The sequence below is a fragment of the Archocentrus centrarchus genome, chromosome 13, assembly GCF_007364275.1.
Source record: "Archocentrus centrarchus isolate MPI-CPG fArcCen1 chromosome 13, fArcCen1, whole genome shotgun sequence".
NCBI classification, from domain to species: domain Eukaryota; kingdom Metazoa; phylum Chordata; class Actinopteri; order Cichliformes; family Cichlidae; genus Archocentrus; species Archocentrus centrarchus.
In genome coordinates, this window is record NC_044358.1 from 26165494 (window position 1) to 26179544 (window position 14051).

Here is a 14051-nt window from a genome sequence, read left to right on the forward strand (position 1 = left end):
AACCACAGAAGGCTTGTGTTTGGAGTTTACTAAGGTTATACTGGAAGCCTGCCCATTGGCAGTGTTAGTGGAGCACCTCTCACTAAGGTATGGGGCCATGTGAGTTCTTGGTTTTGTGGAAGGGTAACCCCTTTGGCCTCTCTGGACAGTTATATCTAGCCCTGAAGAGCACTATTTATAGTCCATTGTTCCACTGACACTGCTTTCTTGCAAATACATGCACAGACTTAAAGCTTTAACGCTCAAAGCCGTATGACCCAAAGAATTCTGCTTTTCTCTGCTGAAGATATGTTTATTTAATATTATTTTAATTGGTCTGTCATCATTAAATGCAAGTGCATTCCCAGTAATCTTTGATTTCATGCGGTTTTATCAGCTGAGCTTAAGGTCATGGCTTTGCAGCATATTTGCTCAAGGTATGGTTAGACAGTATTCATGGACCAAATTTGCTCTTGAACATTTTCGTGTTAATTGTCCTCGATGTAATGAAAGAACATGTAGATAGGCCAGGGGTTAGTTTTAACGTGCTACTGCACCCGTTAACCTTTCCCAGATCTCCCCTCCAGTGCCTGTTAAGTCAAACTTAGTTCCCGTCACCTGCTTTAATCCCACTACCTCATGAGAGCCTGTATTTATATCCTTGATAATGACTTACATCAGAAGCCCCCCCTCAATTGCCAGCTGTCTGCTTTCTCTTTATTAGCACCATACCTTTAACCAGCTAATGCCAGCTGGGGGGGGCTCTGAGTACTTGTCTAATGAGAGTGGTAGAGGAAGTCTGCCACAACTATCTGTGTGCACAGTCTATAGACCACCTTGAACTTAAAATGCTGTAAACCACCAGGTGATCCAAGCTTCCTTCAAGCAGTGGAGCCACTGCAGGGAGCCATGGTCATAAGGAAGTAGTACTATGGGATATCAACAGCCTCCCTGGATTGTCTGGAACTCCCTCTTCCTTATGCTTATTGCTTAAAGCATCAGTCTGCAGAATAAAAAGGAGGAGAATAAAAAGGAGATGCAGTGGACCAAGGGGCTGTTTTACGCCTCTTGGTCCACTGCATCAGATCTGAGGTATCTTTTGCCTTTCAGTTAGTTAGTTTAGTTGGTCAGGGGCTTGATAGAAGTGTGCAATTCAGGAAAAAAGCTCCACTCAACTTATCAGGTCCGTGAGCACAGACATGGCCCTCAAAGCATCCTGAGATTAAGGCTATAGGACAATTATAAGTATAGCATCCAGCAGCAAATCTTTTTAAATCTTATTTTAGGGCAAAAACAGACTTGAATGGTTATACTGTACATGCAGTTTTTATGTCCTAGTGACTACTGGAGTTAAAGTTAATTTTGGATAGTGCTTCCAAATAATTGACCAGAGGCGTTTCACGATGATTGCTGAGTGGTGAGTCTTGCCTCTAGTTTCTAGACGTCTTTGGTCATGAACAGGATTCAGTCTTCTCTACCTGAAGATGTGCCTGGCTGCTGCCCAAGTGGCACCTCGAGTACTTGTGGCTCCCTGTGTCCAACCTCACACTTCTTCAGGTTGGTATTGAGCCCATCCTGCCTCAGCACCATGCCATGCTCCTCCCAGTTGTTGCTTGGGCTCTCAACATCATCCAGACATGCGCAGCATGCATAACAAAACCTCATGGAGACCCAAACCATGAAGTGCTGGAAGAGAGTGTCACAAACTGACAGACTGGAGAAGGTGGCTTTTGCTTTGTACTCTGCTGACATGTGAAATGTGACAGCGGGGAAAACCCAGTGTTTTGAAAAGCCTAACTGAGCCAGGAGCTCCAGGGTATTGGACAAGCGTCGAACTGTGGATCTTCATTTACCCTGCGATAGACTACAGTTCAATACAGTACAATACAATACAATACAGTACAATACTGTTGTGTGTTACGGTTCTGCTGTGGTGAATTGCAGTGAGCAGAACATCCATTTCTATGGTCGTCCTCTGATACAAAAAGTGACCATGTGAAATGAAGCATATTTTTTCTTGATTCATAAGCAGACGGTTGGATTTGAGACACAGTGGTGGTCATTGTGGTTTGAAAAACAGATTTCTTTAGCCTCTTGATCCCCAGACTGCTTTGTTAAAAACCTACTGTGTGGTAAGATATATGAAATTAAGCCTGTCCAGATTTTTTTTTAATCACTGAACTCTGCTCTCCAACATTTATCTACGATAAAGAGAAACGCTGCCCGAGAGTAGTCTGAAGCTGTGGTGCTGTTATTTTAGCAGAGGCCCGTATGTACAGATGTCACGGACACTCGGCTTTCTCATTGTTGCTCTTTCGTCCATCTGTTTGGCAGAATGTGCCTTGGCAGTGATGGCACATTTAGCGGCTACATGACAAACAGCTCTCTCTCTCTCTCTCTGTCCCCTAACTGTTCTCCAATACCACAGGCACAAATTTGCACCCAAAAAATATGTGCAGAAACACAAATGCGGACATCATTAAAACGTTTTTGCAAGCGCACAGTCACAGCTTACAAAATAACCTAGATGCACTGGCATGCACATACACGCAGTGGCAGCATAAATGCTGGAAGGCTTGCCCTTCTTGTATTAGCTTACCAAGCATTAGATTCTCAGCTGGACAATAAGTCCTGCCTTACCTTCCACGGCTGCTTTGAATACTCACATTTCTCTGTCACTTGCCAATATTCACTACTGGGCTTATATTACCTTTCAAAACACATATTCATCCAGGCATTTGTTTGCAAAAGTGTTACTGGCAGTCAAGCTTCATTGTAATTCTGTGGTTTGTTTTGTTGTGTTAGGGTTATGAGGAGGTGGTAACTACCAGGGAAGGTGCTAATATAGTTGTTTTTTTTTTTTTGGTTTTTTTTTGTAGATTAATATTCTATTTCCTGCACACTGTATAAAAAAAATGTATAAAAAGGCAGAAACTTAACTTCAATCCTTATTTACCTACAGCAGCTTTAAAATGCCGGTGACTCAGTGCATGTTCACCTCTCTGTAGTTTTTTAGCTCCAAGTAGACAAAATTAGCAAAAAAAACTTCCTGGTGATTTACCACCTCTTCAGTTCCTGCGGCCTGCCTCGAGATGCAAAGTCGCAGGTTTAATATCTTATTGACAGAGAGAAAAGAGTGTATCAATTTTCAGCTATCTGGCTGCTGAAAATAATGTCTAACATGTAGACCACATTATTTTGCACCCTCAGCCTCTCCTCTGCTCAACCCTGGTCTAAATATAATGCTGGCAGATATGTAACTGGCATTTATTAGTTCATAGATGCCACTGTGGGATAAAAATGGCTGTGGGGACCTCATAGATATGGGTCAGGAGCATTTTACATCAACTTGACCTTTTGAAAAGAGCTGAGAGAGCAGCCTTGGACTCTGGGACCGCTGTTAGATTCCTGTCCTCACTGGTCCACCCTGCCCACTGCAGCCTTCCTAGAATGAAGCTCAGTTTCAGTGTTCAAGCCACGCTAATCTCTGGCAATGCGACCCAATTACACTTGGAACACAAGTCACTCAACACCCCACTGATCATGCACAATACCCCTGTGCATCACACCCCCTGAAAATGCACTGGCACACATTATGATGGCAGTCGAGATGTTTATCTAGGGTCAAAGGGTCACAAACACCTGTGATTTTGGCTGAAGGAACATAGTGTCTGACAGAACCCTCCAGGCTGCTCCCTCCTGACTGGTTCCTCACTTCTTCTTCTACTTCTGGAAGGTTCATGGCCTTGAATGCCTGTGCTTAGGGCTATGTGGGGAGTTGTGTGTGGCTATGTCAAGGGCTTACTGATGTAAGATAATCCTAACAGCTCACTGGCAACAACCTCAACAAACATGAAATGTCTACATGATTTGTATGTACAAAAATATCAGTGAACTAGGACATGTACGTACAGTTGTGGTCAGAAGTTTATATCCACTCATCATGGGCATGAATGTAACATACATGGTAATTTTGGGCTTTTAATCATTTCTTTGAACTGTTCTTTTTCCAAGGTGGAATGATTGTACAGCATACATCTTTAATGACTTTAAAAAGCAAGAATTGAGTGCACAACTTAGAATTTATTTTGGGTTTCCCCTAATCCATGCAGGGTCAGTTATATATATGGGCTCAAATCTATACATACACTAATACTTGGTAAATGTCCCTTAGCAAGTTGCACCTCAATCAGAAGCTTTTGATAGCCATCTACAAGCTTCTGGCATAATTCTGGCTGGATATTTGAGCACTCTTCTTGGCAGAATTGGTAGAGTTCATTTAAATTGGTTATTTTCTTGCCACGGACCTGGCTTTTAAACGTGGTTCACAAATTCTCAATGGGGTTGAGGTCAGGGTTTGGGGAAGGCCATTCCAGAAGCTCTATGTTAGCCTGCTTTATCCATTCCAGAACCAATTTTGATGTGTGTTTGGGATCATTATCCTGTTGGAATACCCAATTTTCAACTGCCTAGCTGTTGATTTGAGGTGAAGTTGAAGAATTTGGAGGCAGTCCTCCTCCTTCATTATTCTGTCCACTTTGTGCAATGTATCATTACCACTGGCAGCAAAACAGCCTCAGAGCATGATGCTGCCACCACCATGTCTGATACAGTATTTGTAGGTTTGAAAGCCTCACCTTTACACCTTGAAACATACCTCTTGTCATTGTGGCCAAATAGCTCAATCTTTGTGTCGTCTGACCATAAAACCTTTCTCCAGAGAGCATTTGGCTTGTACATGTGAGCAGTTGCAAATTTCTGTTGAGCTTGAAGTATCAATTTTGGAGCCTTCTTTCTTGATCAGCACCCTCTCAGTCCATGGTGATGTAAAACTTGCTTTACTGTGGACAGTAATGCTGGTGTTCCAGCAGTTTCCAGTTCATGGCAAGTTTGAGCCCTGGTGGTTCCTGGGTTTTTCCTGAACATCCTAACCGATTTCCCTTAACCTGAGGTTGACAGTTTGGGTTTTCTTCCAGACCTGGGCAAAGTGCTGACATATCCGATTACATTTTTTACTTACGTACAACTGCAGTTGTTTAGAAATGACTCCAAGAGACCTTAACAACTTGTGTAAATCTACAAATCTCCTTCACTGATTTCCTTGGACTTTCCCTTTGTACTGAGTATTGGTCAATCCAGTGAGTGCTGGCAAACAAATCCTTTTTATGCTGGCAAAGAGAAACTACCAGTTGTAGTCAATCATGATCACTAATGAGAAGTTAATAGGTCTCACTTAAGTGAGTGCATGTATAGATTTCAGCCTATATATGTATATGTTTGACCCTTTGTGGATTAGAGAAAATCCAAAAGAAATTTAAACCTCTGCACTCAATTCTTGCTTTTTAAAGTCATTCAAAATCATTAAAAGCCCAAAATTACCACGACGAAAGTATGAAAACTTCTGACCATAACTGTATATTGTAGACATTGTTGCCATCATTGTTGGTCACAAAGTATTTTAAATGTGTGTGTGAAGTTTTGTTTAACTGATGCTGTTTGAATCCTCAGGATATGAGCCGGTCATTGTTGCCCTTTGGCGGGATTGACAGCACGGTCAGTAGAGTCCTCTTTTGTTCATAACTACTTGTGTGAGTTTCTCATGTATTGACTATGTACATGCTCTAACTCCAAATATATACTATCACATGACTCTTTTAAAACTTCCTCTTACCAATCATTTCTCAAACTGCATTTCATGATTAAACTTGACTTTAAATAACTTGAAAAAGTATCTCAAGAAAAATAATAAAAAGAAATTTCTCCCAGTCATCGTATCTGTAAATAAATAAATACAACCTTTTTTTAAACATGTAGTTAAATTGATGCATTTAGTACAGTAAAGCAGCACAGAAACAGTTGACGTTAGCCACCTTTTAAAAATCTCTGTTCCAGGACAATCCTGATTAAAGAATTCTTGCTGAACATAGTTAAAGTTTTGCCATGAATGTCAGGAGATAACATGACACTGCATGATGAAGCGATAAAATGTGTCCCAGACAGCACGTGTGTGTAAGACACATTTAACGCAGTGAAATCTGTACATGCATGTTTGTACACATGCTGCAGCTGTTTATGAGCTGAAAAATGCTTTGTGACCATGTGACATATGAGCCCATCCATTCAGATTGTGGGAATTTGACCGTATATTATTTTCCTTCTTTGTCTGCTGCAGGACTTGGTGAGGAATCCTTTCAGTGTGTTTGACAACATGATGTCCGGCATGAGAAGCAGGATGGAGGAAATGCACAGAAACTTTGTGAGTTTACTTTGGCCTCTTCCTTCTTGGCGTTCTCAGGCGGTTGTTTTGTGTGAAAGGCAATTGCCCAAGAGCATTTGTTTTTGTGTGTTTCAGGAGAATGTGTCCACCGATTCAAACGCCCACTCATTTAGCTCCTCATCAGTAATGACATACTCAAAGGTTGGAAATGAGCCTCCCAAGGTCTACCAAGCAACCTCGTCAACGCGCTGTGCCCCAGGAGGGGTAAGTAACCCTGTGGATGAGTTACTATGCTATATTATATCAAAAATATATCTAAATGCAGGTTATTGCTGTGAACACTGAAAACTAAATCTCTCCTGTCCAACATGAGGAAGGTCAACACTCTGACTGTCTTACACTCTCAGTGTGAGCATGTTTTATTTGAATAATTACACCTTTCCTCATACCTGCTGTGTCAGATGACTTTAATGTGCCCCCCCCCCCCAAGATCAAGGAAACCCGTCAAGCAGTCAGAGACTCTGAGAGCGGTCTGGAGAAGATGAAAATTGGTCACCACATCCAGGACAGAGGACATGTTGTTGAGAAGAAATACAACAAGAAAACAGGAGAGAAGGAGTTCAACCAGGACTTTCAGAATATGGATGAATGTATGTTATAGCTTTCTTTTTTCTGTGCTTGTTCCATAAATGTAAAAGCTACTGCTGCACTTACAGCCCTTCTCAAAAATGACCCCCCCCCTTCACTTCACAAAAAGCCAGAACATTATGTTTATGCTACTATGAAATGCCAGTGTCTTAGGGCATGCTTCTGGCTAACATGATGATGCTTCACCCTCAGCCGAAGCACAGTCTTTTGATGATGAGTGGCAGCAGGAGGTGTCCAAGTTTCAGCAATCCGGGCCCATGTCTCGCTTGAACGAACCTCGACCCCGTGCTGTTCGCCAGGCAGCCCTCACCGGTCCTGAGCAGGCCCACAGGTCAGATTACATGTAGGGCTGCAGACATTCCAGAATCTGATCAAATGACAAACACATGGATGATATGGAGACTCACCTCCGCTGTAAAGTCTCTTGTTATGGTTGCACGCCAAAGTTTACCATCATTTGACTCAGTTTCATTTTTGTCTTCGCCCTGTGTTTGCTGCAGAGTCCAACCGAGGAGCAAGGCTGAAGGCAAACGGAAAAAGTAAGCGCTCAGGCTCGATGAAGCAGTGCTCAATAAAGTTTTTCTTTAACACACCATACAGTATAAACTTGTGACCTCCTTACCCAGAAACACAATGAAACACTGACCTGGATTTTAAAATGGTCAAACTATGTCTGTGGTTTTACAGATTTTGGCCCAGCTACATACATGTCACACTACTGCTGCACATTTTCTCAAGCATGCTGCACAGTTCAAATATGAGAATATGAAACCTTTTGACAACAGCTGTTTAACACTTAGTTTGAATCACTGCACCATTCAGTACATATAAATGTAAGACATTTGACATTAAGGGAGGCAAAAATAAATAAAAGCTCAAAGATGCTTAGACCTCTAGGGCATTATTTTTTTCTGTGGACATAGTGATGTCATCATGTAGGGGTAACACATTCAACACACAGTTGATTTCATCAGTTTCTCATAGTCTTTTTTTAATATTGTCATGCAGCCAGACCAGAGAGAATGTACCAAATTACTGAATCGTGTGGAATGCGCTAATGCACTTAGATCATATCCGTTTTGTCTGTAACTATGTTGTCTAGTACCTGATGTATTTTATCTGCTGTAATCTATGTAAAAAGAACTATTACCCTTCCCTTTTTATATTGTTAATTGGTGTTCTCTTGCTTTTCATCTGAGGAACTCCATTCTGCATTGCACAAACTGTTGACGTGTGAATTATTCTCAGTGATTTGAGTTTTGTCCTTGTGTATTTTTACAAGCTTTAACGGTGAAGAAATGCATCAACACAGGCTCTTGTCTGAAAATAAACATTTTAAGACTAATCTGGTGGGTATTTTTTTTTAAACCAATGACAAACCAGGTTATCCTGAAAAGTTGGAAGTCAGTCTAAATACTGAATAACTTTAAAAAAAAAAAAAACTATATATGTTTAGTTCAGCCATGCAGAAGGTTTGAGAGCATAAGCCTAGGTTGTAATGAACTGCTTGTCCCTAGGAGTGACCCGGGGTGGTATTTTTGGATCTAAGCACTTGTCAGTAGCTAAGATTGGTCTGAGATGTACCACAGCTGCAAGTGTGCCTCTCACATGCTTCTATATCAGACTGCATACATCCCTGAGCTTCAGCTACAATTGGAAGAAGCTGCAGTAACCTGACCAGTAAACGAAGTCCTCGTTCAGCCTCGGAATACACAGCACAACGGCCAAAAGAGCAAGGTGATACATAAATATACAGTTCTGTGCTAAAGTCTTGAGCCACCCCTCATTACTTTATATTTTGCTTCCATGGAGCCAGACTTTCTCGTCATTTTTAAAGTGGTCTTGAGCAATAGTTCTCCAGTTTGTCCTTGCATTTCAGCCAGTGGTGTCAGGGATATTGTCAAAACTGATGGAATTATCAATATTGAAAAATTTGGTCAGCTCCCTGGAGCCCGGACCTCAACATTACTGAAGAAGTTTGGGATCATGTTGACAATGACCTGAACAAAAAGCAGCCAAAATTCAAAAAAGAGCTTTGAATGTCCTCCAAGAAGCCTAGAAAACTATTCCTACTTCAAGGAATTACCAGAAAGCAAGCGAGTTCACGCTGTGTTGAATTCATACCACAGATCATTTGTACAGTACTGTACAAAAATAAAGCAGACTATTTAAAATAGGCAGCTATTCTCTTGTCCCACTTCAAAAGGACTAAGAGGTTACACTTACACAGGATCCTCAGAGGACAAAGAGCTCCGCTTTTACTCAGTGTGACCACTTTTATGATACGCATTTTATCACACCACCTCTGTAAGTTCATTTCCTTTTTAAAACACTTGAGACAAATTTAAAATATGCTGTAATCCACTTGCTGATCCTCTCTTAGAATCTATTTCTACTGTTATTAAAGCCCCCACATGCACAACTGATTTTTTTTCTATTAAAAACATTTTTAAAATTGAATCATTACATAAGTACATAAGATTGTAATGAATGACAGTCCCTCCATTGTGCGTCTTGAATAATGAGAAAACATAAGTAGAAAGGTTTTATTAGTTCATACAAATGTGCTACAAAAGAATTCACCTGCACCTCTGCCACCACCTGCTGGTCGTCTTCCACCATAACATTTGCCAGGATTATTTACAAAATTGTTGCAAAAACAGCTTAACTCATCTCCACCAAATACAGATGACCTTATGACATAAATCATCATCTTGGCCAATGTAGCGTGAAAGCAAGAAGTAAATATGGGGACATCCCATTTACAAATCCATCATCTTTCACAAAACACTGGATGCATAAAGAGCTGTAGTAATCAGTCCACATCTACATGATTCCCTGAGACTGTCCCTTTCCTGCGATCTTCTTAGAACACTCCAGCAAAGCGTTGTGGATATCTTTGGCACAGGAGATCTGAGATTTGATCATGCCCAGGTACTGAGCATACGACATGGACTCTGTCTGCACTGTGTCTGGCTTGGTGGCTGTTGGGACCAGGTTGGGTGAATGTTTGGCACTGTCGATGCTCTGTGAGAGGCACTCATATGCCAGCCGCTGCATAGAGAAGAGTAAATGTGAGTTTCTGGAGGGCATCTTAAGTGTGGGTACAGCACACTCCCCTCCAAGTAACACTGGCCTCACTGTTTTGGAGGGGGGTGTATATGCTATATTTGTTGCAAACAGTCAAACACTTTTAAATCTGACCAATAACTTTTTCCAATTTTAATGCTTTTGTCAACAATCAGTCTTGCAGTACAGTCCTATTCATCTGTTTAGATGAAAAGGAAAACACAATCAACAGGCAAATGTTCAGAATTCATCGAATAAAACAACAGCAGTTCTTATTCCATGACGGGTTAGTTGTAAGTCAAAGTATTTGAGTCTTACCAGACACAGCTCAAGTTGATCGCAAAGGGCATAAAACTCCTCCAGACTTTTGTCAAAGCGCTGAACTGAGGTGTCGCTGCTTTTGCTAAACCGAATAAAAAGGAGACAAAAAAATAAATCAGAAAGCTGTTTGCCACCAACATACATCCCCCCCCCCCCCCCCCCCCCAAAAAAAAACCATGTTACTTACATGCCGTTGTCAATCGCTGTGTTATGTGCCAAATTCAGGGAGGCAATCCTCATTACATTCTGCATTGGGAAGAAGTAAAGTACCTTTAACCTTTACATACTGTTCATATTCTATGCCTTCACAGTATGGCTCGGGTCAATTCTGACCTGGGCCAAGAATTCCCTCATAATAAGTGTCTACAACAAATTCAAACTACACATCTATTTAGATTGTATAAACATCTTGATATTAATAAATGGATGACTAATCCTTAATTAATGTTTCATAGACCAGGGAGAGTGTGTTTTTTTTAAGTTTTACAACACTCATTTTTGGAGCAAAACATCCACTATGAGACAATATCATGTCCCTTTTCACCTATGACGTGAAAACATAACCACAATAATGATTCAAATATATTTTATTTAAAAGTGAAAATGGCAAGATAATTCTAGAACTGATGGGATTGATTATCTAACCATGCGTAACTATTATAACCCAAATCTTTGTCACTACCATTTATGATTATCATTATTATTTAATATTAATTAACAGCGCACAAAACTGCAAACTGTCTGTACATTTAAATCAGAGGTAAGGAAACTGTGTGTATGGGACTTGCATGTGTTTGCCACACTCACTGAAATGGCAGCTCAGGTGACTTAGCCCCTCTTTGATTTATTTTAATCTCAATTAGCTCTCAATAAATTGATTCTTTATTGTTGGATTATTTTCTTACATTGTAAGATAGGCACGTAATGTAATCACTTTCCTAGTCTTGCTGGCCACTCAAAGTACTTTAAACTACTATTCACACTTTAACTACACGTTCATACAGCACTGTATCTACCTCAGATACATGGCGAGACATGGCATGTACAGTTTTAGTTTCAAGACAACCTAAAATCATCATTTTCCTTCATTTGACCCACACTAGTGAATCTAAAAGCTATCTCAATAGATACGGGTCAAATCTTACCCGAAACCGCTTCACTGTACGAAAATTTGTAGCACCTGAACAACAGTATAACATTTTAAAATATTTTCATTTTTGTGTATTTTCGGTCCCTTTGGGAAAAGCTATCAAATTTCAGGCAAAAATAAAGACATTTAGGGGTTTTTGTACTGGTGAAAAATGTCAAAACGGGTCAAATTTGACCCGAGCAGTATGAGCGGGCAAAACCAAGTTCAGCTATTCAATCTTCAGCCAGATGCGCCGCAGTTACCTGCAAGCTTTCCTTCAGCTGCGGAATAAGCATTTTAAACCTCTGAACTGGGTCAAAGTCTTGCTGTTGACTCAATTGCTGTTGCTGTTGCTGCTGCTGCTGCTGTTGTTGTTGTTGTTGTATTGAAGTAGACTGTTGTTGTAATCCAGGCTGAGACATCGAACCTCCAGGTTGCGGCTGCTGAGACGCCATCTTGTTCTGATATGACAATAGAATATCCTGCAAAATATCCGGTTCTGCTGTGATTTTCAAAGTAAAGGTGACTTTTAACTATTTTGAACTGCATGTTTTTCACCGCCGGATTCATTGTCATAATGCTTTAGTTAATTTTCTGTTTCTTTGTTTCATATATATATAGTTTTATTAATACATCATGTACATTTATGATTTTGCATGTGGACAATAGCACTGTAAAATCGTGTGTCATGTAAAATTAAAATACAGTCAATCACTTTTATGCAACCAATACTGTGCGCTATGAAGTAGTGCATTTGAACTCCAAATATTGTAGTCATCACAACCTAGTTAAATTATAGAATTTAAAGGTGATGTTTTAGCAAACAGAAATCTTTAATGTTTCATCTTTGACTGCTGCTCTTAGAATAAAAACAGTCAAAAGTCTTTTTTATGCCTGTTATTTTATGCAATAACAGGCATAAAAATGCCGAGGATTGCAGAGGATGAGTAAAGAGATGGTGAGATGAGTGGAAAGGCAAGTTGGTCCAAATGACATATCTGTGGTAATATGGAGATGTCATTGAGAGACAGAGAGAGGGCTGTGGATTTTTTTTTTTTTAACCAGATTGTTTAATGCAATCCTAGAGAATGAGAGGAGGTCTGAGGAATGGAGAAGATGTGCACTGGTACCAGTTTTCAAGAACAAGGGTGATGTACAGAGCAGGGTTATTATAGTTAACGAAAACGAACGAAATAACGAAAACTGAAATTGAAAAAACATTGTCGTTAACTGAAATAAATAAAAACTATAATTAAAAGGAAAAAACGATAACTAATTAAAACTGAATTGTGAGTTTACAAAACTAACTAAAACTAACCGAAATAATCGATAAACTTACTTTCATTTACTTGTTTTTTTGGGGGGTTTTTTAAGCCTTGTGGATTGATATGAAATCATTGTTTCCGCTCTCCGAGTTTAAGCTGGGAGCGCCACAGGACAACTGTGTGAGTGCGCATGTGCGTGCACTCACCGCGCTGGTCCGCAAAGTAATGGCTGCGGTCTGCCGAGTCCCGTATGGAGGTTCTTTGAGTACAAACACCTGCACACGACCACAAGGTAATTAACACACACAATCCAGCTACACAAGCATAAATGCGGACATGAGGTCGGCAACTTCTGTAGGTTGTGTACAGAGGCCGCAAAGACCCTGCAGGTTTAATTAGCGAGCATCTAACCAAGCTAGCTCCAAAACAGAAGCAGCTTCAGGTGGTGAGAACATCAGGATGCAGCTGGATTTGAGCTTTGACTCCTTCAAAGAGTTTGTTTTTGTTTAACACCACATGTAGGCGTTATTAATCTGCTGCACTGATGCTGAAGTTTATTGTGGAGTTTATTGTAGAATTTATTGAGTTTGGGAGTTCATGTTTTTCTTTGTTTCTCCCTGATTATGCTCATGTGTGTCCTTAATATTACACAAATTTAGCATGTCTTGTGAACAGTTGGTTGTTGACTATATTTCTTTAAACTGTATCTTTTGTCAAGTTTTCATTACACAATAGTCACTTTTGCGCCTTGAATCTTACACCTGATTAGGTATGAAAATACTAAAACTAATACTGAAACTAACTGAAACTAACTAAAACTAAGCATGAAACCAAAAATAAAAACTAATAAAAACGAGCAAAACCACTCTGAAAACTAATTAAAACTAACTGAATTAGAGAAAAAAAAGTAAAAACTAACTAAAACTAAACTATAATGTAAAATCCAAAACTATTATAACCCTGGTACAGAGCTGTAGTCACTACAGAGATATACAGCTGATGAGCCATGAAGCACTGGGAAAGAGTTGTTGAAGCTAGGTTAAGAAGACAGGTGATGATCAATGAGCAGCAGTATGGCTTCATGCTGAGAAAAAGCACCACACATGTGATGTTTGCTCTGACAGTGTTGATGGAGAAGTATAGAGAAGGTCAGAAGGAGTTGCACTGTGTCTTTGTGGATCTAAAGAAACATAGAGAGGTGCAGGCAGGGTGGGGTTGAGTGTCAGGGATCATTTATGACAGAAGGATAGCAGCAGAGTGAAAGGGAAGGTTTACAAGATGGCAGTGAGACCTGTTATGATGTAAGGTTTGGAGTCTGTGGAACTGACAAAAAGACAGGAGGCAGAGCTGAAGATGTTAAAATTGTCATAGGGAGTGACCAGGAAGGACAGGATTAGAAATGATTACATCAGAGGGACAGCAT

At 40.2% G+C, this 14051-nt stretch overlaps 2 protein-coding genes across 2 annotated transcripts in view; one reads left to right on the forward strand and one right to left on the reverse strand.

Moving 5' to 3' along the window:
- The window catches only part of mlf1 (myeloid leukemia factor 1), a 9486-nt gene extending 2045 nt beyond the window's left edge, over positions 1–7441 (forward strand). Inside the window, exons 3-8 of the mRNA XM_030745379.1 lie at positions 5488–5532; positions 6152–6235; positions 6332–6460; positions 6687–6846; positions 7037–7175; positions 7345–7441. Coding sequence (XP_030601239.1) covers positions 5488–5532; positions 6152–6235; positions 6332–6460; positions 6687–6846; positions 7037–7175; positions 7345–7387 — 600 coding nt within the window. The 3' untranslated portion in view covers positions 7388–7441. The remainder of the gene's footprint in view (positions 1–5487; positions 5533–6151; positions 6236–6331; positions 6461–6686; positions 6847–7036; positions 7176–7344) is intronic.
- Positions 7442–9376: 1935 nt separating this feature from the next.
- Positions 9377–11823, reverse strand: med29 (mediator complex subunit 29). The gene is made up of 4 exons (XM_030745380.1): positions 11627–11823; positions 10422–10480; positions 10232–10316; positions 9377–9898 (listed from the first exon to the last, which is right to left on the reverse strand). Exons 1-4 carry the CDS (start codon positions 11816–11818, stop codon positions 9671–9673), a joined length of 564 nt encoding a protein of 187 aa, XP_030601240.1. The 5' UTR covers positions 11819–11823; the 3' UTR covers positions 9377–9670.
- Positions 11824–14051: the final 2228 nt, after the last annotated feature.

Coding starts and splice junctions, on each gene's coding strand:
- med29 (XM_030745380.1), bottom strand. CDS start 11,818: ATGGCGTCTCAGCAGCCGCAACCTGGAGGTTCGATGTCTCAGCCTGGA. Junction 10,481..11,626: donor AGCTGAAGGAAAGCTTGCAG/GTAACTGCGGCG, acceptor TTCCCAATGCAG/AATGTAATGAGGATTGCCTC. Junction 10,317..10,421: donor ACAGCGATTGACAACGGCAT/GTAAGTAACATG, acceptor TATTCGGTTTAG/CAAAAGCAGCGACACCTCAG.